Source organism: Aquila chrysaetos, chromosome 13, assembly GCF_900496995.4.
Source record: "Aquila chrysaetos chrysaetos chromosome 13, bAquChr1.4, whole genome shotgun sequence".
Classification (NCBI taxonomy): domain Eukaryota; kingdom Metazoa; phylum Chordata; class Aves; order Accipitriformes; family Accipitridae; genus Aquila; species Aquila chrysaetos.
Genome location: NC_044016.1, coordinates 30,143,646 through 30,171,568, shown reverse-complemented (window position 1 = coordinate 30,171,568; position 27,923 = coordinate 30,143,646). Strand labels below are relative to the sequence as shown.

Sequence of the window (27,923 nt, the reverse complement as noted above, 5' to 3'; positions counted from 1 at the left end):
GCGGCCATGGGTCCTGCGGGGGGGGGGGGGGGGTGTCACCCGTGCAAGGCCGCCGTTGGGCAGGAGGGGGCTGCAGCCGGGAAGTTGAAGTGTCCGCTGTTTACCGGCGCCCGCCTCCAGCCTTCGGCCGGGTGTCTCACAGAAACCAAAAGTTCTTCTAGAGACTTCTCTTCCTGCTGCTGTGAAGTGCTGGGAGGTGCCTTAGAGGTGAATCGTGTTGGGTGTTTAGAAGTGGCCTTTTTTTTTGTCAGGTTAAACTGCCCTTTTCTGTCAGCATAGCTTCTTTTTATGAGAAGCTATTTATATGAAGGTGGGTACACCGATTTTTTTTTTTTTTTTCTACAGCAAGAACTACAGGAAAAATGGAAATATGGCTTTGCCTTGTCTGATTCTCTTCCCTGTTCCCTTTGAGAGCAAGGCTGAAAGTTAACGGAAAAGCGATAGATTCTCCATCCACTGACCTTTTTTCTTTTTTTAAATTCGTTTTCTTAGTTGTAAAGTCACACACCCCCCCCCCCCCCCCGTTTTTTTTCAGTGGAGCACAAACTACTGTGTAGCCAATTGAAGCCTACCAGACGGGAAGAAGGTGCTTTCAGATGTGGTTTCACATTACAGCTAAGATAATGAAGTACTGAGTTGTGTGGAAACAGGCAGTCCTATTTCTCCCTCTCATTCCTCCTCCAGGTTCCCCATCCCATGTATCTGAGCTAGCAGTCCTGATGTTGCATGTTAAATCCATTCAGCTACTTAAGGGATTTCCCCCCCCCCGCCCCCCCCCCCCCAGGGATATTTTCTGCCGGAGCAGCCAGCTGAACTGACTCACTATGCCTGCTTCATCACTCAACCTGATCCAGGGGAAGAGGCAAGGGTACATATCCTGGTAGGAATAATAGAGGGTAGGACCATCCCTTCCAGTGGCTGCTTGCTGTTAGATCAGTTTAGCTCCACCTAATTTTATTTTATTGTTTATTAATTTTTTACTGACCCTTTAGGGACACTGTTTGGCACCCAAGAGGTTGAAAGTTACAGTATAACATCAGTTGAATTTGTCTAGCTGTGCTTTGCCAATAGCTGTTGGAACTGGTCTAAGACTGTTCCTGCTGCTGCTTTTCAGTTCCTTTCAAAATCTTAAAAAAAAACCCAAAAACCAACAACAAAACAAAACCCCCAAAACAAAAACCAAGCAGCTCAGAAACAATCTTTTGCTCCCAACAGTTAAACATATATCTGTAATTCACTTCCAGAATTGCAAAAATTCATATTCCTGTGGGAAAACATGAGTGTTGCACTGATTTTATGTGCAGGGTTGCTGGAATTAGGATTTTACTTTCAATCCATCTGCTAACCCAGGTTCTTCTTACACTCTTTCAGTTAGAGGAGAATACTCCTTTACTGGAGTATGGTGACAAGCTTTAAGGTCGAGGTAACAATTTCAGAGAGCTTAAAAGTTTTTAGATTGGCCATTGTTATTTGCTTACAGCTTAATTCAAATTAGTTTTCCATTATATTTGTCCTTAAGTGTCAGTATGTCACAGATTTTGCATTGCTGAAAATGGCTTGAAAAGATGAAGGATTGATAGCTATGAATTACAGAGACCATGAAATGGAGTAGGCAGTAGTTTTATAGTTTGGTCCCAGAGAGATGATGCAATTGCTCCTTCCTTTCCTCTCTGGAGTACAGGCAGTACACCTATCATTTCGGAAGGATTAAATGAGAATCTGTTCCTACTTTCAGCATCAGTGGACCAATAAATTTGCTAGATATTTGAGAAGAAATGCAGAACAGCTAATGCTAATGTTTACATTGCCATGGTTTGCTCTCACTATCAGTATGCCATACTTTATCGCAAGTGGTTTGTACTTCTCACAAAGGAACTGTTTCTGTTCAGCAGATTCAGGTGAATTCACTGTATTTGTTTGCATTTTGTAGCTTTGATTCTGGAGCACAGTTTCTATCATGAGTGTTTAAAAAAGCCCCAAAACCTTGGAAGAATCAAGCACTTGCACTGCCACGCACTTGCACTGCATAAAGGGCTATGCAAATTAGATGTAAACTATCGTATTTTCTAAGTCAGTTGTCAGTTCTGAACATTCTGTGCTAGTTACAGAAAGTACTTTTTCTTCACCTCTGACAGTCTTATCCTGCTTGCATCAAAAGTCAGTAGCAGTTTAGTTTCTGACTGCCATGTTAGAAACATAAGGAATTGGCTGTAGAATTGTATAATGAATAATTCTAAGAGGAAAAAAAAAGAAATTAATTCCTTGTATACATAAGTATTATCTGCTGTACCAGAGCTGAATTTAGCTTAATACAGTTTTCTAAACTTTACGGTACTTTCAGTCTTATTTTATGTTTTAATGTTGACTTCAACCTATAAATGCTACTTTGGTAGTGGTATTAAAATGTTTAAAAAATGTAAAAATCCTAATATAGGATTTCTTTGTGAAATCAATTTCAGGAAGTAGCTGCAGAAGAAACAGTCCTACAATTGCAAACAAAACCTAACAGCATGTTACGAAGCTGGGAGTATCTACTAAGTCTGGTTTTTTTAAGGAAATTTGCCATGATATAATATTTTATCAGGGGCTGAGGACAAAGCCTTTACTGGGCAGAGGGATAATCATAGTTTACAGCTTGCTGGCATCATGAAAAGAGTCTGGCATATATATTTAATTTTTCAATGTACACGTACATTGTACCATGTACATGCTTGGCATAAAGAATAAATATTTTCTGTGATTTCATAATATGCATTGCTGTTAAAAACATTGACAGTTTTATTTGCAAGCCCTAACATTTTCTTTCTATGTGCAAGCAAAGCAAGCCTTGAACATGAGAACTAAAAACATTATTCTGTATTGGTAAATAAGAGTTAAATAATGCACATCAGAGTCACCTCTTCCCCATCACAACGTTGTTCTGTAGAGTGGACAGAGATCTGGGTGCACCGGAGAGTCACAGATGGTCTTTTAATGGATATAACAAATCTGCAGTTACCAAACTTGCCTCTGGCCTGCAGTGAGGACACAGTGGGAAGTGAAACTGATAAAGTCCTGCTACTTTTCTTGTCCTAGCTCCATCCATGCTTTTTAGCCAGCTCTTACTTGCCAGAACTGAGCTTATGCACTCTGGTTGTTGTCCTGGTTTCAACTGGGACAGAGTTAATTGTCTTCCTAGTAGCTGGTGCAGTGCTATGTTTTGAGTTCAGTATGCGAAGAATGTTGGTAACACTGATGTTTTTAGTTGTTGCTAAGTAGTGTTTAGTCTAAAGTCAAGGATTTTTCAGCTTCTCAAGCCCAGCCAGCAAGAAAGCTGGAGGGGCACAAGAAGTTGGCACTGGACACAGCCAGGGCAGCTGACCCAAACTGGCCAACGGGGTATTCCATACCATGTGACATCACATCTACTATAGGAACAGGGGGGAGTGGGGGCAGGGGGGATCACGGCTCAGGGACTAAGTGGGTGTCGATCGGCAGGTGATGAGCAATGGCACTGCGCATCATTTGTACATTCCAATCCTTTTATTATTGCTGTTGTCATTTTATTAGTGTTATCATTATCTTTATTAGTTTCTTCTTTTCTGTTCTATTAAACCGTTCTTATCTCAACCCACGAGTTTTACTTCTTTTCCCGATTTTCTCCCCCGTCCCACTGGGTTGAGGGGGACTGAGTGAGTGGCTGCGTGCTGCTTAGTTGCTGGCTGGGGTTAAACCATGACAGTTGTACACAGAAATAATGGTCTGTGGTCATCAACCATGTAAAAATGTATCTTAGAAGTTATTACAGACTAATTTAAGTGAACAAACAGGCAAAACAGGGTGGCTTCACATTTCATGTTAGGAAGCTGCTTTGCCAAGTTCATGAACTAGATTTCAGTAATCTGGAACGTGGATTTTTTGAAATTTTTTGCCCTTGAAACTTTTGCCTTTATTTATTTTTCCAGATTAACATTTGCATGAGTCCTCTCTAAACTTAGGAGAGTAAACCAGAGGAATCAATATGTCACAAACTTCTGTTTAAGTCTGGCAAACGGCAGTGGTGGGAGTGCAGTGCCTGTTGAGCAATGGAACATCTTGTGGTAGCCTAGTTGCAAAGATTTGATGATACAGCAAGGCAAAGCTTGGGTAAGAACTTTTAGTAAACCACCTGGCATTAAGTACAAAAAGCAGACAAGCAGTGGGACACGTGAGTTCTGTGGTCTGTCAGGCCTGCTACAACTGGAGAACTTGTATGCCCAAACTCCTGTTTTATTTTATCCAGCTGTCATTAGGCCTGATAAAAGTTATGTTTCCTTGCAAGTCATGCTTCACTGACATCCTGTTCTCACCTACTGATACCTGCTTTAAAACCACCATATATGCTCAAGTCTGAGGCAACTGTTGCAAAAAACTTTTGAAAAGCACCCACCCATGTCTAAACAAACAAGAGAAATGGCAGTGAGTATGGCCTGCAAATGGCAGAACAATAGGTCAAATTCAGTATAGTGAAAAAAAGGAAAATTTTTAATATGAAAATTGCATACAGCAATATCTTCACAATGAATATCAGGGAAAAGAGGACAAAGAAAGATAGAATGCAATAAAAAAATAAAGAATAGCAAAGTACAAGGGGGGAGTACATTTTTTAAAAAGTTTTTGTAGGTGGTGAAAAATTAACTACAAATATTAGCTATACACCTGTATCCTCATTCCTATGTTTTGTGTGTGTTATGGTTTAATGTTAACAAACTGCATTGTGTAGTGTATGACAGCATGGTCTGAATCAAGAGTACAGAAACAATCTAACCTCTGGAGTCTTACTGTCATTCCTGTAGTACCTATAATTTTTGAAGAAGGAATGCTAACAAAGAAATGAGTCTACTAACTCTGTCAAACTTCTGAATATAGCAGGTGCAGTTGAACATAAGTAATCTTGTTTAAAAAAAAAACCCAAGATTTATGCACTTGCACTTTCTGTGGGTGTGCTTATCTGTCAACAAATGTGATTGCGAGGTAGAGATCTCAACTAAATTATTATATGTTTAGGGAAACAAGCAGCCAGGCAGGGGGACCCTGCTAATGCCCCTGCAGAGGGATAAGCTGCAGCCTGAAACCAATCGTATTAGGCTCAGTTTCAAAATGTCAATCTAGAGAAAGCAAGGCTTCACTGTTTTTGTGGCGCATGTTTGACTTGGACACAGCACAGCTCCCGGAGTGGTGGGAACATTCCCATATCATGCAGTCCTATAAGGCAAACAAATTACCCACTGTCTTACGTAAGATGGTCTAGGTGTGTGTCATTTCTTATATTTTCTCCATATAATGTTGTTTCCGTCAAATAAATGTCAAAATTGTGACATTCCTGTACAACTGTAAAAGAACAGACCAATATCGTTATTGGCAAAGAAAGTAGTTTTAACTTTTTAGCTGCTGGTTAATTATTCCTACTCCAAAACAGTCTCAGAATTTTAAAGAACTGGTCTAGCAAGACACTGAAGCTGCCGACAGCTGAAAGCTATCATAGGATACCTGGGAAAGAAAATGCAGGAGGTGTTTCCTAACTCTGCTGAAAACATTAGAGCTGAAAAGCTATGTTGAAACAGAAGTATTTTACTCAATATGAACTTCTTTAAATAAAGATGTTTGAAATGTATAAAGCAAATGAACGAGGAAGCATAAACAAGGTTGCCAAGTGATACTGGCAGGCCCACAGTTACCGCGACTATTAGCAAGCCCTGTCATGGAGGGGAAGATTACTCTTCCACTGTGTTAGTGGCATTTGTGATCTGGAACAGAAGTTCTTTATTTCCATGGGGAAAAGACATAGATGATCAGTTAGAAAAAAAGTTTTCTATTTTTTTTGAGGGGAGATAGCAATAATAGTTTGCTGGACAGGAATATATCGTCCATGGGAGGAAAAAGGTTTCATCTGCAGCCTTGTGCTCAGAAGGTGGGAAACCTGTTGAGACTCTGGGTTAATTGCTATTTCAAACAATAAACTAACTGGCTATGTATTACGAGATAGTTTGTAGATCTTTGGGAAAAGTCTCTGTCTTCATAAAAAATTGCTGTTTTTTTGATGGGGCCAATAAAGGGGTGAGAAGAGGCAAGTGTAGACTTGATTTGTAAAAACTATTTGAAAATATTAATTCTGTATTTGAGTGGAAATTTACAAAGTCCTGAACTCTTCACATTATCATTAGTTACACTGAATTTAGCAGCTGGCAGGGTTACAGCAAGATAAGATACAGATTGTACTTAAGTATAGCAATTTGATGAGAAAGTTAATCCACTGTTTTAGAGAATGCCATTGCTTAAAGTTATCTTCTGGATTTAATTTTTATGATACAGTTATATTTAGTTTTGCCAAAATAATTGCTGGCTTTCTGGACTGGTCAGTTACTTAAGTAACAAAAGAAAGATTTCTATATCACTCGTTAAAGATTGGTACAAGAACAGGCATGCAACAGCCAAATTAATCTCTACTGTTGACAGTGCTCTAGAGATATTTATGTATAATTGCAGGCTCCTCCTTCAGTACTAGGAAAAAAATATTAAATTATGATGACTAACCTAAGTTTTGAGGCAGTAATGTTATCTAGAATATTTGCTTCTATTATTAAATTCCATTATTTTAAAGAGTTTTTTATGAATAATTTGTTTTAAAAAAAATCTTTCAGTTTGAAAAGCCAATGTAATTTACAGATACACTTTTAAAAATACATGATTTTTAACACCATTAACCAGTTCTGGCTGCTGGCACAGGTGTTGGTCCGCTAAAATTATTTTGTCATTGTTTACTAAAATAATTTTTTAATCCTAATGTAGGAAGATTTCAGGTTGTAAGTTATCAGAAGAGTAAATGCCACATTGATGGTAAAACCTGGCTTAGCCCCCAACACCAATGCTTTGTATGTTTCTGTAGGTTACAGCCACCTGTGTAACAACAGTACACTAGGGATATTTTGAAGGATGTTAATGGATACATTTTTACATAGATTATACATATATTTATCCAAAGTTTTTGTAGTCACTGTCTATATCTACTTCTGGAGTTAAACCCAGTAGTCTTCAAACAGCACATGGAGGCAATACACATGCACGTCCTCAGGGCAGATACAACATTCCTTTCATTGAGGCATAAATTTGGCAGTTTTAAAATCCAGAAAATTTTTAGCTCTGCTGTGGTTTTGTCATTCCTTACAGTTACAGGAGAGGCTCTAATTATTACTCTAGCATTTGTGCATATCTGCTTTGGTAAGAATACACTTTCTCCGCCCTCTTACTCTCAGCCTGATTACCCATCACCAAAAACATTGTGCCTCTAAGGAAATCTAGGGAAGCATAAAGAATCAGCAATTTTATTTCTAATTAGCCTTGGCATTACCCTTTTAAACTAAGAAATGCCTCCATTCTTTGAGAATGAGTTTCAATATTGATGTGGAAGCAATCAGAATCAACCCATACCTCAAACAGCTGGACTCCAATGATATGCCTAAAACCCCAATTCTTTGGTTTTTACACATCACGAATTACAGAAATGTTAGTGATCTGTTAGCTCTACCTTGGAGATTAAGATATAAAGAGATGTATGTATGTGTTTTTCTGTGTGTATAACTCAATGGAAAAACCTCTATTCATCTCAGGTGAAATAAGGGAGATGCTCTGAATCTTCTAAATACCATATCAGTACTCTTGCTGGTAGGATGATTTAGGGGTACACTGTAAGAGCTCTCCTCGCAAAGATGTGCTTTTTTACAAGAATTCACAAATTCAATAACAGAATAATTGAAAAACATTAATATTACTGATATTAAGGAAAAGCCAAATAGCAGGATGAGCCACTGTAGTCAATCTAAATTCTGAAAATAAGAGCAATTTAATAATTTTTTTTTTTAAGATTTGTAACATGCATAAGAGATGGAAAATAATCTGTGGAAAAGCACTCAATTTTTAATGCTTTATGGACCAAAGGCTACTTCTAGTTACTCCAGTGTAAGCCAGTTGACCGAATTGGAGCTCTCCCTGTGTAACAGAGTAGAATTTGGCCGTAAAGTTACCTCGTTAATAAATGAGTAAGGTGGCTAACACACAAGTGTGGTCTTTATAACAGCAAATTCAGTTATGCTGGTTTCTTTTGTTTGTGTTGTGCAATAAATAGCAATACATGGTATTTCTTATTCAGAAAGTGACTTCGTGCAGGGACCCCATTTAAGAAATCTGTATTACTTTAAGTCCATTGAAACCTTAAGTGAGAGAATTTGCAAGAGGTGACAGTGGGGACCCAAAGCAATTACATGCAAAGATTTGACATCATCGTGGTATTGGAAGTGCCTGTAGCGTAAGAGGATGGATTTTAAACATTTGGGGAAAACCAGGGTCGCATATGATGGTTGCTCTGCAATACTTGCGTCCTTAAACTCCGTCCCTGCAGCGTGAGCCATCTGCAGGTGCACCTTAGACGCTAACGGAGACCACCCCTCTGCACCTGAGGGCAGCTATTTACGCGCCTCAGTATCTGTAAGAGCAGGAGAGCGAGCACTTGATTTCGTATTGCTGAAGTAACTTACTTTAGGTCCACACTAGTCTTAGTTGAGGAGCCGTAACACGCATCCAGTGTCCGTGTTGCTGCTGAAACACGGAGCTTGCGGAGCGCCCCCCCGCCCGGAGCCGCTAACCCGGCGTAGCCGCGGGAGAACGGTATTTCCCGCTGAGAAAGGCGAGCTCCCGGGCGGCGGACGCGCTTTCTACCCCGGCGAGAGTCTCGCCGGGAATGAGACCTCCCCTCCGGCGGAGGGGAAGGCGAAGCCCCGCGCCCGGCCGTACCTGCGGCGGGGCTGCGGGCGGGGCGGCGGCAGCGGCAGGAAGGGGGCGGCGCGGCGGGGCGGCGGTTCCGGGCACGTCGGCGGGCGCCGCTCGTTCCTCGCGCTGGGACCCCGCCGCCGCCGCCGCCCCCACCCGCCCCCATGGCCGCTCCGCAGGACCCGCTGCCCCCAGGTGAGGACGCCGCCGCGGGAAGCTGCGCGGGCGGGCGGGGTGCCGGCAGGGGCGGCGGCGGCTGCTCCCTGGTCCCCCCCGCGGGTCCGGGGCGGGCGCTGGGCGGGGTGCGGCCCGCGGCGCCCTGCCGCCCCGCTACCCTCGCCGGGGGAGGGTATCTGTGTGTCTGCGTGACCCGCGGCCGTGGCTCGGAGGAGCCGGGTGAGGAGCCGAGCCCCGGCCGAGATGAAAAGGGTTTGTTAGTTGCTCCCTTCCCCCGCCGCACGCGCTAATTAAGCATGGTAATAATTTATCATGTGCTCTGCTGATGTGATTTCGCGCGACTTGTCTTGTCAAGCCTGCTGCAGTGTTTAGCGTCTAAGTTAGCTTGTGCTTGCTAACAGCACATTAAAAAGCCATTTTCTTAAAACCCCAGACTCCGGGTGCTTAGGAACCCCACGCTCTTTAACTTACAGGGCTAATGGTGCAAATGACTTTTGAGTACCTCATCTCAGGTGTGTCAGCATCACAGTTTTTCCCTGCCTGTCTGCTCAGACCATGACAAAGTTTTGAGTAGTTAACAGTAAACAAAAATGCACAAGTGCTCATGGACTTAGATTTTTCAGAGGACTGAACATTCTAATGTGATTTGCTGTATTTTCTCCTCTTACTCAAATCTGAATTACATGTGCCTCTGGTCAAAGCACCATTGTTGATTTGGGTTTAATCAAAGGATTAACCTCTATGAACAACATTAGTATTAGGGTGACCACTTTGTTTGAGTTGTACAAAGTTGTACTATTAATATGTATGCCCAGCCTTGCCGTGAAAGAGGTCTTATTATGTGTATGGATGAACTACATAGCCTCAGTAGACCTTACCTGCTTCACTCACTACTGGTGGTGTCAAGGCTATCTTGCAGGGAAAAAACTGTAACAGAGATGAATACCATCTCTGCTACATGTTGCTTTATAAGCCCCCTCCTGCTTAAAGGCCAAAACGTGGAGGTTTCCAAAACTCACCTTCAGACTTCCTTCTAACGCAAGGAAGAAGAGCAGATGTAGGATTAGAAGTTTGAATGTGTGTATACATATATACATTTGTGTATATATAAGATCGATAAACTGTTCGCACTGGTAAGTGCACAGCATTGCATCCCATTTAGAATAGCAGTATTGAACAGAGAGAAACGGTGGTGATGGGTACAAGTCTACTGCTCCTGCTGCAGACTGGTTATACTGGACAGGCTCAGGCAGAAGAGCCATGGCAGCTGCTAAGCAGTGTGCAGGTGCTGGGTGGCAGAAAGGAACTTTGGGAGCAACCATTGAACCTGACTTATGTCTGTCTGAGTCAATTTGCACGTGCTGATTATGTCCATCTGAGTCAACTCACGTGTGGTTCCTGGCAGAAGTGTGGGGAAGTAAATGTAGGCCAGTGGCTGTATGCTGTCAGTGGGGAATATGGTGATAGTGATTTTTTGAGGGATCCCAGATAATGTTATCAAGCTGTCTGTCAAAGTAACTGTGAAATCAGATGGTCTGCACTGAATAGTCAGTCAGATGATACCTGTACTTCCTGTCAGCCTTTCAACATGCAAAACTGGGTGTTTTACATTTGAGATAAACAGAACTTTCCTCCCTACTGTTTTGTGCACCTGCATGCAGCTGTATGACATGAGCTGCAGAATGCTGTGGGAGATACATGTGGGAAAGAGAGAGGGGACATGGTGGTTTAATTGCCTTATTCACAATTATATATTAAGTCTGTGGTTTTCAAATTATCTGCCTACTACCAGGGGTCAACAAGACCATGGTGAATCATCTGCAGCCAGTATGTGGAGCCTTTATTCTTAGGTACAAATATTTATACACATACATGCCGCTTACAGAAAACGTTGGGACTTGGTAGTGCTCTGCAACCTAAAAAACATGGAAATCACTGTTCTTTATAAAGAACTAGAAAAACAAAAGGGAAGAAATTGAGGTATAGGAAAAGAAATACAGTTTAAAAATATTTTTCAGGATGGATGCTAAGCAAGAAAGATGCAGAGTCACAGATGCACAGTGACTGTGTTTCTGTGTGAGACCTAGAAAGTAGGAGTCAAAGGCACCACCCTGTACCTGTCACCTCTTGTAGAGTCACCCTGAGGTCTGTCAAGTCCTTATTTCAAATGCCTGTATTCCTGGAGCTTCTCTCATTTTTTCAGTGGTTCCCTCTGGATTGTGGAAAGTAAATTACCTGTGTTGCAACGTACCTTGGCTGTATCTTGGAGATGTAACAGAAGATAGGGGATGAAGCCCTTACCGTAGCTACAGTAGCCACCAAGGTTCACCAGGGCTTGGAGCTTCTGTGGGGTTTGCTTTCATCTACCTCAAGGCTTCTTTTATATTACAAGGGCAAAAGAAAGAAAGACCATTTTTTAAATGCATCTAAGAATCCATAAGGAGGAGCTGTAAGGCCTCCAGAATAAACTGACGATAAGTTCAATGCTTTGCCACTGGGTTTGTTGGGTCTTTGCTGACAGTGGAGAAACAGTGCGACTAGGAATGCCTGGGCTGACTTTCTTCCATGGAGCCTTTCTTTGGCTCCCAGTACCTCCTTCTTTTTCAGCTTTCCTTTACAGGGTGGGCTTCTCTCCTTGCCCCTTTGCAGTTCCTTTGCAGCTCTCCACTACTGTTCCCACCTGGATCCTCCATTTTTGGCCCTACTCTCATGTAATGCAAACACCAGCTTACTGTATTTTCTCATATCCCAGTATGATTATCAGCCTCTCTGCGTTTGAGTTGGGAAGCTTATGGCAGTTTGTGCTCACCCTTGCCATCAGGGCAGGCTTTATCCAGAACATTCTGTTAATACCATGTTTCTGGAGCAGGGATTTCATATTTACCAAAAAGGGCATGTGACAACAATATGGGGGTTTGGTTTGGGTTTTCTTCCTCTTCTACATATGTATTCCTAAACTTTGTACTGCGGTGCGAACATGCTGATCTGAAATTTCATAGACCTCTGCCTTTTTAAAATATTCAGTGTGTCTGTGTGCCGAGGCTGCGCTCAAGCCTCGTAGATGTGACCCCTCTGATCATGTGCCACCTGCCTGGACAATGCGTGTGGTTTTCCTGTGGGCACTAGTGCTGAGAAAGGCTCTGCCTGACATTGCAGAGAGGGGCTGGGCACCACACTGGACACCCAGGAACTGCTGCTGATGGGGCTGCCTCACGAAGCAGGAGGAGAACAGGAGGGAGAAGGCTCTGTCCCGGAGCCCTGGGGCTGCTTCTATCCCACTGCTGCCACCTTTTTTGTGTTCAGGCTTGTTTGTTGTCCTGTCTTGCATTGTCTTACGCTTTAGAACATAGAATCATTTAGGTTGGAAAAGACCTTTAAGATCGAGTCCAACCGTTAACCTAGCACTGCCAAGTCCACCACTAAACCGTGTCCCTAAGCACCACATCTACACGTCTTTTAAATACCTCCAGGGATGGTGACTCAACCACTTCCCTGGGCAGCCTGTTCCGATGCTTGACAACCCTTTTGGTGAAGAGTTTTTTCCTAATATCCAATCTAAACCTCCCCTGGCACAACCTGAGGCCATTTCCTCTCACGATATCACTAGTTACCTGGGAGAAGAGACCGACCCCACCTCACTACAACCTCCTTTCAGGTAGTTGTAGAGAGCGATAAGCTCTCCCCCGAGTCTCCTTTTCTCCAGGCTAAGCAACCCCAGTTCCCTCAGCCACTCCTCATCAGATTTGTGCTCTAGGCCCTTCACCGGCTTTGTTGCCCTTCTCTGGACACGCTCCAGCACCTCAATGTCTTTCCTGCAGTGAGGGGCCCAAAACTGAACACAGTATTTGAGGTGTGGCCTCACCAGTGCCAAGTACAGGGGGACTATCGCTTCCCTGCTCCTGCTGGCCACACTATTTCTGATACAGGCCAGGATGCCATTGGCCTGCTTGGCCACCTGGGCACACTGCCGGCTCATGTTCAGCCAGCTATTGACCAATATCCCCAGGTCCTTTTCTGCTGGGCAGCTTTCCAGCTACTCTTCCCCAAGCCTGTAGTGTTGTGTGGGATTGCTGTGACCCAAGTGCAGGACCCGGCACTTGGCCTTGTTGAATCTCATACAACTGGCCTCAGCCCATCGATCCAGCATGTCCAGATCCCTCTGTAGAGCCTTCCTTTCCTCAAGCAGATCAAGACTCCCACCCAACTTGGTGTCATCTGCAAACTTACTGAGGGCTCACTCAATCCCCTCATCCAGGTCACTGATAAAGATATTAAAGAGAACTGACCCCAATACTGAGCCCTGAGGAACACCACTTGTGACCAGCCACCAACTGGATTTAACTCCATTCACCACAACTCTTCAGGCCTGGCCATCCAGCCAGTTTTTTACCCAGCAAAGAGTATGCCTGCCCAAGCCACGAGCAGCCAGTTTCTCCAGGAGAATGCTGTGGGAAACAGTGTCAAAGGCTTTACTAAAGTCTAGGTAGGCAACATCCATAGCCTTTCCCTCATCCACTAAGCGGGTCACCTTGTCATAGAAGGAGATCAAGTTAGTCAAGAAGGACCTGCCTTTCGTAAACCCATGCTGACTAGGCCTGATCACCTTATAGCTTGTTGTTCTATTGTATTGAGTAGATTTGTTAGAGTAGGTCCCAAAATAAACCATTATGCTACATTTGAGTTGGTTAGAATAGTGTCTGTGTAACTTCTGTGCTATTTTGGGGCTCAGTGTTTATACTGTGCATTTTGTAATTCATTTCTGGGACTGTGTTCTAATTGCACTGATTTCTATATTTGGGAGAAGGAAACCACCAAATATTGATTCCAATCACCTCTTACTGGTTGCAGCTGAAAACATTTAATGTGTGCTTGTAGTAAGTATAAAGACTTTTAGAATGAGAGTGACAAGAATGGAGTGAAAATCCTACTATATAATTTAAAATGCTTTTCACTTTTTGAAAACATGATACTTATCAACAGAAGAGATTCCTTGAGGAAATGTCAGGACAATGTTAAATTACAGGAGTGGTTTTGTGAATCCTGACTTCTTTATGAGATTTGTTTCAGATTCTCTGTGGACTTTTGGTCAGTATCCCACTATTATTTGTCAATTTAGCCATTGATGCAGAGGGGTTGACATTTAATGATTCACCTGCAAGTACTTTGAAGATTTATTTTTTTATCCTTTGATGTTAATATAATTGACGTTTATGATTCTACTGTATACAAATAATTAATGTTTACCTCAAATATGTTTTTTTATTAGGTTTTGTACTACAATCTGCTGTTTATTATAGTATTAATTTTTGTTGTAGTGGGTATGTTTGCTGTTTGAATTATTGCTTTGAGGAAGAAACAGAGTGCTGTTGCTAGGAGAACAAAACTTATCTTTTAGCAGATATGCTGGATTTTACTCTTTATTGCAGAATTGCTTTGTGATTTTTTTTTTTTTTTTTTACTAAAAATAATTTAGAATTTTCGTTTAAGTCTATCTTTTGTTTGCTTAGAACTGGATTTCCTTGTTGCATGTAGTTTCTCATCTATGTGCTAGTAGCTCTGACATTTTCTAGTTTGTCATATTTTCTTGTGAAAATGTAATTTAACATAATGCATGTAATGGCTGTATAGTTGTGCTTTATCTTGGTCAGACAAAGAAGCAAAATATGAATTGCCAGATAGAAATATTGTGAGGATTATGCAGTAATAACGCTTTCTTATTCTCAGCAGATCATGCAGCAAAAGAGCCAGTGGAGGATACAGATCCAAGCACTCTTTCCTTAACAATGGTATGTATTTCTGGTCTAATGCAGTTAAAATCATTATAGCTCTCTACAGTTATGTCGTGCAGAAGTGAAGTAAAACATTCAAGAATGTCAGTTCAAACCGTGCATATATATAGGGGTTTGCTTATCCCTATGATTGTATAAATAAATTTCAATTTACTAACCCTGTTCAATTAAAGTGTGAATAAAAATACCAATAGGTACTTAAGCTGAATTGGATGCTATCAGCTGAGCTGTCCATGGGAGAGCCTCTAGAGGCTGACATTCTTCTGTCCATATGGGTTGGAGGGATAAGGAATCCTACCTGAGGCTAAAAATTTCAATTGTACTAAGTTATTACTCCTTCCTGTACCTATGTTTGATGAGTTAAAGTCATGGAAAGGTAAGACCAAACAGCAGTGACTTACAGCAGGCATGGATGAACCTAGGGAGAGACCAAACAGCGCTCTCTAGTGCTTGCTGGCAAACAGAGTAACACTTGTTTATGACAAGTTTTTGTGTCTTTGGGTATTAAACATGCCAGTCTTACACTGAGACAAGGCGTATATCAGGTAAAAGTAATATGAAATTCTGTGAAGTCTTTTAAGAGTTTTTAATGTTGCTATGGATTGCTTACTCTGGGGAAAAGCTACAGTGCCATGTAGCCCAGAGAGGACTGTTGTCTAATGTAGTTATGTAAACAGCTTGAAATGCGTTGGTTTATTTTATGCATGGCAAGTGAGCAAGCTATTGCTTTGCCTTGGTGTTTTCATCCCATTTTGAAGCTTTGCAACAGGGAGTAGGAAATTGAAAATTTCACTCGTACTTTAAATGCTGATCCTTCACTGGCATCCATTATTGCAGCCTGTGTACCTGCATTTGTGTTAGCAGGTTTTAATAAAAGATACAGACTTTGTGATTGTTTTCGTGGACTGACTAAATTGGGTGCTGTGTTTTGCTAAGGGGGAGTTTTTTTAAAAGGTGAGGGAAAGTTGCTATGTCTGAGATGAATGAAAGTTTGTTTACCCCCTCCCCCCCTTAAATTAAGATGTCTTTAATCTGTTTGCTTGGTTACACGCTTCTATAAAAGCCACACCTACTTTTACATAAGGGTAGGGGTCATAGGGAAGGAGGTAGATTTCAGGTAAAATAAGTTATAACATGCCTGGAAATCAGCAGTTATCCCCTTAAACTCAGTAATAATAGTTTTCTATTGCATCTTAATCAGCTTCTTAATTTTAGAGCAGAAGGGAAAAATATTTTTTTCTTTCAGTACAGTAACGTTTTAGTAAAAGCTTATATCTGCTAAAAGAACTTCTGAAGTCATCTCTGTTCCTCCTGGTATGCATTACCTTTTCTAGATTATCTTACTACTTAAATGCAAAATTTCTTTCCCAATCTCTGCTTTTTCACTAAAAAGTAATACCTTTAAAAATACTGCAGCAAAGCAGCAATCTCTATTACTTTTGCATGTGCTAATCAGTAGTGTTAGTAGCATCTCAATTCCCACATAAGAAGAGTGTTACTGTATCTGATTGTAGACAGATCAACTAGTTGCAATTTAAGAGATGCAACTATAATTATGCAGTTTTATATACTCTTTCTCCAGCACAATTACATGCAAAATAATAAGCATCTGTTTCTCTTGCCTTTTTGTGACAGACTGAAAAATATCCTGTCCAAGACACAGGAGTACCTAAAGGTAAGTACTGTGAATTCTGTCTATTCAGGTGTCATAGATCTGTGTTGTTACGTGCAATAAAACCATTGGTGTTATCCAACAAACTGAAATACTCTTACTTTTTCCTAGATGTTTATGTTTTAAATGTAGTCTCGTCTTCTTTATATTTTTAAGGTCAATTTGGTGTGTATATATAACTTTTGAGATTTCCTTCCAAAGTTTAGTTTTGATCTAAAAGTCAGTCTAAAACTATCATCAGAAGATCTTGGGTCTCAATCTGGAAGGAAAATACAGTGGTGCCATTGAAAAACAGTGTTCAGAGAACAGATGGTAGAGACATGATAATGTTAGAAGGTGGCTTTGAAGAGATTACCAGTGCTTTCAGGTTGTCAGAAATATAATCCAGAAATACTTCCCAGGTCTCTTGCCTCTGATTGTATTCTCAGCCCTATAACCAATTAACTCTTCATGCCATCTTTTACCTTCAGCAGGTATTAATACCATCTACTTGGGAACCTAATATAGGTCCCCTCTGAACAAGTTCCTGCCTCTCCTCACTGAAAATGGAGTGAGTGCAGGTTCTGTATTGCACTGAAGTCAAATACTTGGATTGCTCAGTGTGAATATCCCCTTTATGGTTTCCTTGACATGTGGGGTGGGGTTTTTTGTTATCCCAGGCTTCACCGTTGGCTTTTGTCCAGGGAATGCACTGGCAGGGGCTTAGTTGAGGAGTGCTCTGCAGGCAGTGTATTCTCCATCCTGTGTGGCACAGCAGGTCTGGCACGGGGACAGACACAGGAAACTATGCAGAAGTTAGTCACAATGGAAACTTTTGCTGAGGAGTGTTAGCAATATACCCCTACGGTTAAAGAAAGGTTAGAGGCTGTTTTGGGGGCTTGAGGCAGCCAGCCAGAAGTGCTGCTCAGTAGGGAAGGAGAATGCAGGATGAAAACTATTTGAAATCGTAAACTACCTTCTGTTTATTTGCAGGCAAGTGGTTTGTTCCTTCAGAATTGTTTATTAACACTAAAGCAATTTCTCTAACATTCTTTTCCATGTCCTGTTTTTTATTTCACCCATGACATTAGGTCCTTCTCAAAATTAATTAGATGAATTCCTAAATTTCAAATTTGTCAAAATTGTTTGAAATCTGAGATTGCTTGTTTTAAATGCATTTAATTTAAAAATGAAGGCTGAGAGGAAGTAGAAATTTCATCACTTTTTGTAGAAGGGAAATGAACTTGGTTTATTTTTAATTTTAGTTTCTGCTTCCTCTTGCTAAGTGTAAAAAGATGTAAGTACTAATATAGCTTGACATTTCCCCTTTGGAGTTGAAAGTGATACAAATACCTCATAATATTCTGTTTGTTTCTGTGATTTGAATTTTTTTCAGCGAATGACTTTTCATAACTGTTTCTATAAGAATACAGACTTAGAAATATGAATCTGTGAGCTAAAAAGTGTTACAGATGTGCAGGTCTGATTCTGTGTAACACAAAATTATGTTTGCTTCAGATTCAATGTTTGAATAGACAGTACATTGGCTGGGGGAGGGCTGTTATGTTGCTTTTATAGGTCAATTAATGGACCATTTTGGGGCCATAACTTATTAAACTCCTTAGTACCCTCTACCAATTATGAATTAAAGGTGAGTTGAGGAAACTTTTCATCTTGCAGAACTACGCTTAATGTTTACATCATGTTTTGATTATAATTCTACCTCCACTTAAATATAGAACAAATTTCACACATAATGTTTCCACACAAATGAAGTGGAATTTTGATGCTCATACTCTGCATTTTCAGCCTGACTTTTTTTGGTTGTGGTTGGTTTTTTTTTTTTTTCCTTTCCTGTCTCTGGACCTACAGTCGTAAAGAATAAAGATGGTCCATATTAAACATTTACCCTGCTGGGGGTGGAATACTACTTCGCTTTAACAGTCTTATAAAACCAGAAAAAGAGGAAAATCATGATTTTGTTGTTTTTTTATTGCAAGTGTAAGGATGAAGTCTTTGATTCAGATCATTTTCTTGAGTGAGATAAGGAAATATGTCTTCTTTCTGTTATCTGATGATTCATAAAGATAATAGCTGTTCTTTAATGAGATCTTACCACTAAACAAACAGCAAATGGAAATGTACCAGCACTACAAACATAGGTACCACCATGGAGAGTTCTTGTGTGTAAAAATGTGGAGAATATAACCCCTTTTAAGCTTGTGTTAATGCTTGGTCAGCACCTGACCCAGAGGAGTTATGCAAATGGTTTGAGGATGAGGACCTTATTAATCATGCAAAGTGAAATTTGGCTGTTTGCACAAGGTTCACAAAGGGCTTATGTATCCCTTGTACCCCATTTTGAGGGCTGAGGTGAAGCTTGAAAGGTCAATAGAGTTTGTGCTGTACTGAGGAATGTTGTGCTTTTCAGTGGACTCCTGGGGCAGTTGATAAACAGACTTTGAAATGGATTATTTCAGTGCTTCAGAAAACTCCTGTGTAGTAGAGATAAGTAGGATGAGCCTAATTCACCAAGGGGCAGCATAAAAGGTAAATATTTGTGTAGTACATCTTTCAACAATTATCAGTGTAAGTGTGATGAGAAAAGCAAAGCAGAAATTAGTGACTTGCGAAAATTATAGTGACTTGCGACAGTCGTCTTCAGCCTACTTTGATGTATTGGTTCAGTTAATATTCTCTGGTCAGCTTTCTGAAAGAAGAACCTGACTCTTACTTCAAAAATAGTGTGGTGGTTGTTTAAAAAACAACTGCTACACTAATAGCTAAGTTCTGCAGGGATTATTTTTCTTCACACGGTCGTGCTCTGCTTGATTGTTGCAGTCTCTGCCAATTTAATATTTGGGGCTTTTAATCCAGCACTTCCCAGTGACTGATCATGTTATGGAGTTAAATTTTGTATGCTAGACACCAATAATTTATGTTTGATAGTCTTACTATTTAAATTTGTATTTGGGTGGAAGACTAGTGTTTCACAGTCTTTGTCTTAGATGAGGAATACCTAACAGATCAAGTTACATTGGAAATTGCATCTGTGAACATCAAGACCCTTACGTCAGATTCTGGCCTAATTCAACAGGTAAGAAAAATGATAACTGAATGTGAACTAAGTTATCGTTGTTGATTAAATAAGAACGTTAACAAATAAATATATTTTCAGACTATATCTGGAGAGCATGGAATTACTCAGTAAAACAGACCAGAAATAGGCTCTCTTTCCAGGAGTTCAATGAATTGAGCTTTTGTGGAGAAGAGCTGAAGAAAGGTCATTTCATCATTAATGTGTACTTTGTAATTTAAATAGGTTTTGATCAGTGTGTAGATGCTCTGAAGAAGAGCTGACAAAGAGTTAAGGCTTTGTCATGCATCAATAAGTGAAGAAGTAAGGAGTTCTAGGTTTTGGACTCCTTGTGTTTTGCCCTTAGGGAGGCATTTGGCTGTTCTGCTTTGACTCTGGGACACTGCTCTTCCTGTAGTGGAAGCACTCTCCACTGTTTGTGAAATCTCACATTGCCGTAGGGTGGGCAATGCTGAGCAACCCCCATGCTTCATGGTTACCATCTTTCAAGTGAATGTTATTTGCTGAATTTCAAATTGATTCTCTTTGGGTTGAGCGGAAAACTTGGAGAAGAGAAATGAATGGGCATTTTCCAGCCAGATGAAGAATTAAAAGGAGTTCCTTATGCCAGAGTCTGAGCTGAATTTCATCAGAAACAAACATGGGTTTGGTACGCATTTCACAGATGATGGAGGTAACAGTCTCATTCCCATCATCAAGAAGAGAGCATTTATTGCTAGCTTAGAATCAGTATAGTTATTTCAGTGTATTAGGGTGTTAATGGTTCTACAGAGCTGGAAAACTTTCTGCTTATCTTCTCACTGCATAGGCTTTGAAAAGACCTGTAGAGGTTGATTGCATTTTAGTTGTGGGCAAAAACCATTCTTGCTTAATGCCTTCATTTCATGGGGAGTAATACTGCATTGTCTTATTGCAATTACAATACAAGAAAATGATCTTGAATAAACCTAAGTGCATCTGACTTGATAAAAGTGGATAATAACTGATCAGTAAAAATACGAATTTTGAACACAGATGTATGGCACAGGTAAGTATCCCTGGTTTTCTTTGTACTTTTTGCAGTACTAGCCACTCTTGTTATTTTTTATCACAAGACATGAGTATAATGACATCTCTTAAAGGCATTTAGGTATTAGCTTTCACAATACAGTTTGAACTTTCATGAATTCATAAAGCCTGAGAAATATTACTAAGTTCAGGACAGCAACTTAGCTATTGCAAACTAAGTGAACAGTATCTACTTTCCCCCCCACCCCACCCCACCCCCCCCCACCCCCATTTTTATTTGTTTGTTTGTTTCTTTTGAAACTTATCTCTGGGGAGGCTGAGCTGTGATGGGCAGCTCCTCATTCTCCCAATGAGCTACCCTTCTGGGGATTTGCTCCTCAGGGCTCAGTAATAATGTTCTACCTTTTTAAGGAATTTGTGGGAATGGAGACTGATTACTATAATCAGGATATCCAGATTTAATTTTTCTTAAGCTTTAGGTGCTCACATGTTGCCATGAAGGCCAAGTTCATGTTTAAAAAGCTCTGTCCAGAGAAAGCTTACGTGGTGCCAGTGGAAAAGTAAACTACTAGAAAAGTAAACTACTACTAAAATGGCAAGGATTATTCTGTTGCAAGTGGCATGTGCAGTGTTAGATTTCTCTTGAGCAGAGAGCAGACATTTTGTGGGGTGAATTGATGTTGCATGTGCGATCTTGCAGTTTTCAGGGAATAAAGAAATGCTGAAAACAGCATGCAAATTTTTCCTTTCCTAACAAAGTCTTTAAATATTTTGGGGATAGTTTACCTTCTTTATAATTGGACTGTGAATGTATGCATGTTCATCACATCAACTGAAACTACCTATATTCTATTTTTAGTGGATTTCTTAGTATAGAAGGTCTAGCACGTTGGAATAGAGTATCTTATTACACTATATTGTTACTCAGTTGACTTGTGTTTGCATGCACAGCCTGCAAAACGTTAAGAAGCCTGCTGTGATAGTTTTGGAAGAATGACGCAATACAAAAAAATCAACAATACTTTATTGCAGCTATCTAAGGGGAAAATCCCCTTCTGCTTTCATCTTTAAATCCTCAGCAGAAGAAAGCTATTTCACCTGGCTGCACACCCGTGTAGTTAAAGGAAGGGCAGCTGCAGTTTCCCGCAGTTCTAGGATCAAGGTGCTGTCCTTCCAGTTTTTAGATGTTACTCTCTAAATAGTAGAATTGAAATGGTACAATGTGTGTTGCAGTCTCAAGCTGCTAAGTAATTTAATTATGTTTAATTAGCAGGCAAAAAGCCACTGAGGGAATGTTTACTTCAAACAGGAGGAGAGTTAGACGTGAACCAGCAGAAATGTTCAAGTCCACCTGTTGTCTAGAAAAGCTTCCTATGTATGTAAAGAAATTTGCAAAAAAAAGCTCATTCACTTTTCCTAGATCAATGAAACAGTCCCTTACTGCATGTTGTAGGCAAAATTCTAATTTTTTTCATTACAAAGCATTTAAAAAATCTTTTTAATCAAGCCATATAAATTGTTGAACAGCTGTTGAGGGATTAAGAACAAATTATTCAAAAGATGTAACCCCATAGCATGTCATTAATAAAGATGACATTGTTCAGTGGATACAACCAACAGGGCAGTTTTGTGAGCCAAAGCATGAAAATGCTGCCTGAAAAGACTGCAGATTGTCACTATTTCCTCAAAACCAGATATATTCCCTGTCTGACTTTACAGGTAGCTTGGGATTCTTCTGCAGTCTCCTGCTACTTGTAAATTAGCCACGTAGTTATTCTGGTGTTCAAATAACATTGTTTTGATTTATATTTGTTTTTTGCTTTGTAGCCAGAAGACAAAGACACGCAAAACCATAATGACAAATCACTTTCAGGTAATATGTCAGCTTTACTGTTCTACATATTTTATTCCTAGATTTTCTTTAAAGTACTTTATTAAAAACTGCTATTTGTCATAACCAAGAACTGTCTGGGTAGTCAATGGTTGTGCTCATTTAATTACCAGTGTCATTTACAGCTTCCTTTTTGTTCTAAAAGGGGCGGTGATCCATAATGCAGACCACGCTAAATGTGTAGATTGGGCTTTCCAAATACATCTAGTACATCCACCTTTGGAAGAAATCTGTAAACAGCTACCTGGAGAGAGTAGAAGCTGGCAGTGGGCTATGGGCAGGGGGCTTACCCCATAATTGTATGAGCTCACCTGGGGGTGGGGGGTGTGTGGATGATATACAGCCCTGTTAATCTAACAGTGAACAACTGAGAATTTCCTGTTAGTAAAGAAACTTGTCCTATCATGTAGCATTAGGATCATGCAATTAGGTGGGTAGATCATCATTTGCCCATCAGTATCTAACACAAGGCATCTTAGAAAAGCAGGATTCTTTATAATGCTTTTGATAGTCTGCACACGGTATAGCATAAGAAGCAGGTTGGTTTAGTTTTGTTTACCTATAACTGTGCCCTGTGTTTTCTTTACCCCTTCTTCCCTGCTTCTATTGGAGGACAAAACTTACTCTGGCATCCTTGCAAAGCAAAATAAGATGAAATTCAGATAAGGTGCTCTCCTGCCCTTTGAGCTCAGCCAGAACTTTGATTGGATTACGTTCATTTTGCCTTGTTTCTATAACTAAATCTTCATATAAGTGCAAATTTTGTCTCTCTTCAGCAAGAGTTTAGGGTGCACAAGAACAACAGAATATTTCACATACATATTTCTGTAGAGAACAGCTGCAAGGCCTGTGGAATACCTGTAAGCAAAGATGTCACCAGAACATGTTTCCCTTTAACAGGGAACCTAAGCATTTGTATGAAGTTATGTGTCTGTAGCAGTGTTGTTGCTGCACGTCCTAACTTGTTGAAAACTTCAGAAGATGTCTTTAGCCTGCTAAAAAAGCAAGCCGATGAGCAATGTTACAAAAATAACAATAGCCTGTTCTTCCCTTAAAAACAAGAAGCAAAGTGCATGCAGAAGCTACATTCAGCTGAGTTGCTTTTATCAGCACTAATATTCAGAATAAAAAAATCACAATTTGATGGACTTTCTGGAATTTTCACACAATCTGACAATAATTACTGCAAATAAAAAAAAAAAACAAAACCCAAAACCCAAAAAAAACCCCTTAACAAATGCTGTTGTCTGTATGAGTAGGTGGCACTGAGTACCAGATTTGCCCTTTGCCAGAGATACAGTTCAGGTCTTTTAGACCAGCACTGATCCAGCACTTGTAAATTGTGTGTCACTGTTTTCTGTTGTTGTTTTTAATCACTCTCTTGATTAATATCAGTTTTCTTATTGTAGTGTCCCTTTTTCAAAGAGTTTTACCCCAAATAGGACCAGTTACTTCCCTATTTCAAGCTGTACTATGACGCTGGAGGGCAGAAGCTTTAGAAAGTGCTTCTAGGCTGTGTCCATTATCTACTACTCTTTGGACATACCAAATTCTCCCTGCCTTCAAAAACGAGTAGGGAGTGTTAAGGTTCTATCTGCAGCCAAAATGCTCAAACAATGCCCTATACCACTGCAATGTTAAAGGTCTTAGCATTAGTATTTAACTAGAAACATGACTAGAACTGGTTCTACATGCTTTTACACGTTATTAATATATCATATAGTCTGATAGCACCACATTGTTCACAATGCTGGGGAGATATTGACTGTTGTGTGTGGGAGACCTCTAAATGGCAATTTTCAGTATTTGCTGCAGATTTTAGAACGTATCACCACCTACTTCCAGCAATTTGGTATTTTTATTTTTCTCACACATGGAGGAGTATGCACTTTATTCCTTTCTATAATGTACCTTAAACAGGCTTGCTTGGTAGAACAGGGACAGCTTTTATTGTAAGAGCCCTTACAAAGCAAAGGAACATTTCCACTTTTTCATTGTGTTAAAGTACTAGATGTTAGTTGTGTTTGCAGCTGTCAGCAGAGATTCTCCTGGTGCAAATATTTCACGTTGTTATGAAGGCAGCAGCCCAGAAGTGCAAAACCTTTTCCTTTGTGCTACACATATGTATACAAAATGCACATAATGCGCACATAATCCTGTTGGTGATGTAAGCTGGGGTTATGACAGATTCAAGGAAGCAACGTAGTTCCCAAAAACAAAAAAGGGGAATATCCCTGCTCACACACTGGATTGAATTGCATGCCTTTTCTATAAAAGTATGAATATGGTACTTTCAAAATTACTGTCCTTTTGATTATAGCCACTGAGTGTAGTGAAGAGAGAAGTCTTAGAAAGTTAATTTCATGAGTACTTCATAAGGAAAGGTATTATATCTCACTATTCTGACTTTTTCAGAAACGATTCACAGGAACATAATACTCGTCAACCCTTTGTGCTTTTAACTTTTTGTTCCTGGTGAAACCACAGCAATAGATCCTAACTTCTCCCCATGTAATGGTTTTCACTGCAGATCTCAAGAAAACCTGCAAGGAAAATGGCACCTGCTCCTTGTGCTTATTCCGTGCACCGACCATCAGTGATATGCTCAATGATGAGGACTTGTTGTACACAGTGAGGCTAAAGCTGGATCCCTGCCACCCAACAGTGAAAAACTGGAGAAATTTAGCAAGCAAGTGGGGGATGACTTATGATGAATTGTGTTTCCTTGAACAGAAGCCCCAAAGTCCCACCTTGGAGTTCTTGCTGCGGAATAGTGACAGGACTGTGGAGCAGCTGATTGATCTCTGTAAATTTTATAAGAGAATTGATGTTGTGAAAGTGCTGCTGAAATGGGTGGAGGAGGAATGGCCGAAGAGAGGGAACAGAACTTACCAGAATGACTTCTAGGTCAAAGAAAGTTGTTAGTTCATACACGTGAAACGCTGGAACTAGCTGCCACTAGTACATGGGAAGTTTCCCTTGCAAGAGGGAGAGAGCCTGTACTGATGGTTTGTATACTGTGTAAGCTTTATGTACTGTATACACATATATATGTTCTGTGCCCTCAGGGTTGCAAAGATAACCTTCCAAAAATGGATGGAGTAATGCAGGTTGTGTTCTAGAGTCTACAAATGCCTTCAGTTTCTTTGCTGCTGTTTGTAGCCTTCCTAAGCAGAAGAGGAATGAAAAAGCCAGACCACTGGTTTTACTGCAGCAGTTGTGAACCATGTCAGTTGTGTGCTGTTGCTATTGGGAAAGCCACAAGTAGAAGGCAAGTCTCTTGGCCTTTCTGGCAGCCCTTCCACAATTTTGTATGTTCTACCTTATAGAAGATGAGAGGGTTTTTTTTTTCTTTCTTTTTTTTTTTTTTTAATTTTTTTAAGCTTTATGACACTGTTTTTGGCACAGAAACACCTCAGTGTTCCAAGCAGCAGTTTGGACTTGCATGTTACAACTAATTCAATGTTTCAACATCACATTCAGGCAATTTAAGCTTTCAATCTCTTTTATGAGCAAGAATAGATGTTAAACAAAATAATTGCTTGCATAATTCTACGTCATAGGGCATATATTTGCTATAGAAGAAATCATGCAATTCAGAGAGACTTTCCAGCCCATAACCACTAGGGACCAAAAAAACCAATTCAAATGCTTTATACTTAAAATTACTTTCCAAAGTTTTGAAGACAATACACACTCTGAGTGCACTTATCTGTTCATCTCAAATGCCTCTCGCTTCGCAGTGTGAGGTGACGGCTAATGCCTCACGCACAGTATATTAGTAGTATTGAGTATAACTTCCCTTTTCACAGGCTGTGGTTTTCTTTACAGTTCTGTGTGTTGACCTACTTTCTGTCTCACACCAAAGTAGTTGCACACTTCTGTGAAACTAGCAAAAGTTTATGTATTGATTAAAGCCACTCCAATGGGAAATTAACAGGTGAATTCATCTACAGTCCAGGTGGATGGTTATTAAAGCACTTACAGTGGTTTAGACTGATATTTCTCAAAGAATTTTGATACTCTGAATTACACTGTTTACATTTTAAATACTCTAGAAATTGGTCTTTTTCCTACCATTCTTCTGTGTTCTAACGTTTTAAAAAAACTTCTGAAAAATCAGTTATACAATATGACCTATAAAGTTACTTACAGCTATAATGCCACACACAAAAATGTTGTGAGTTAAAAATACTTCTAGTTGTTACCCTTACTAAAAGTATCTCAGGCAATACTAGTATGTACATAGGTGTATATACCAAAGTACTGGTGAACAGTATGTCAAGACGTTGGGCAAAACTAGAATGGGGTACAGGTTGATGCACTGTTTACTTTTCTCAAGTAGAAATGACTAAGAATTAGTGGCAAAGCTGAGGGAAGTCTAATGCTGTATGCTGAGTTTCTTCCTGTAAGAGAATGAAAAGGGACCTCGAGTAATACTATGCTATAGATACCGAGCAATATGGTTACAGAGAAGCTAGAAGTAAAGACTAAAATTTTCAATGTCAGGCACTAGTTCTGGGGTGGCATAAATTAGCTTTAGTTTAGTGACTTCAGAAAGCTGAAGATCTAGTTTCAAGGTGAAAAGACTGACCTAAATTTGAGGTTTGAATTTTTTATTTTTTTTAAATCTTGTGGAAGACTGGAATTTTTAATAACTTTTTTTTTTTAACCATTCCTCAAACAAGCTGCTACTCTTTAGAACAGTAAGTTTTCTAGCCATATTTTAAAGAGGAAATTGTACTGCTGTATCTTGTTGGGGCTGCAGTTCAAATGTTTTGTGTTCCTCTTCTAGGAACAGGGGTTTCCCGATAGATGTCTGTCAAATCTAACTTTTGCAAATAATCTTCTGTCTTTAGTTAGGAGCTCTAGAATCAGCTTTGAGGACTACTGCTACAGCTGGGCTGCCTGCTATTTTCAATTTCTACAGAGGCATCCACTGTGTATGTGCAAATAGCTCATAATGTAGCTTGTCCAACATAATCCCCATACCTTGGGCCTACTATATGCACAATTTAGGATTATGTGTCTGTGTGTTAAATTGTTATGAGTGATGAGTGCTGGCATGTGTGCCAACAGCTTTTCTCTCCTATAACATACCACAGGTATATGTGTGTGGTGGTAGAGTATGCTCTGCTTTGGTAGATCCAGTCCAGCAAGGAGCTGGAGCCCTCACCTAAGACTCACAATGGGAACGTGAAATGATGCAGCAGCATTTCTGAATCAAGATGCTCAACTGAAATCTACCCCTTTTCCTGTTTTCTGGCTAAAACTTGTAAAATTTAGAAGAAACACTGTTGTCTTGTGGAAATGAGTTCTGATCCCTTGAAGCTCTTGAAAAGTCAATGTCAGCTGCAAGGATTCATGTCTGATGGAAATAAAGCTGCTTCTGAGAGTTCATATGTGGATTCTATATAAATTCAACGCTGAAGGTTGAAAATGTTAGCCTTAAACTTCATCACACACTGGATTACTCATTAGTATACTTGAAATATTTTTTTCCTCTTTGTATGGCATGAATTGAGATGT

General features: G+C 40.1%; 1 protein-coding gene across 6 annotated transcripts; it reads left to right on the top strand.

Annotated features, from left to right (window-relative positions):
• Positions 1-49: 49 nt before the first annotated feature.
• Positions 50-27,792, top strand: EDARADD (EDAR associated death domain). Of its 6 annotated transcripts, none has more exons than XM_041128177.1 (7): positions 50-586; positions 785-868; positions 14,686-14,744; positions 16,383-16,422; positions 19,395-19,495; positions 22,331-22,376; positions 24,925-27,792. In XM_041128177.1, exons 3-7 carry the CDS (start codon positions 14,742-14,744, stop codon positions 25,299-25,301), a joined length of 567 nt encoding a protein of 188 aa, XP_040984111.1. In that variant the 5' UTR covers positions 50-586; positions 785-868; positions 14,686-14,741; the 3' UTR covers positions 25,302-27,792. The 6 variants fall into 6 exon arrangements, with proteins under 6 accessions (XP_040984111.1, XP_040984112.1, XP_029891794.1 ...); XM_041128178.1 differs by having other exon boundaries at positions 14,683-14,744; XM_030035934.2 differs by lacking the exons at positions 50-586; positions 785-868 and adding an exon at positions 8,858-8,976.
• The last annotated feature ends 131 nt before the right edge of the window (positions 27,793-27,923 follow it).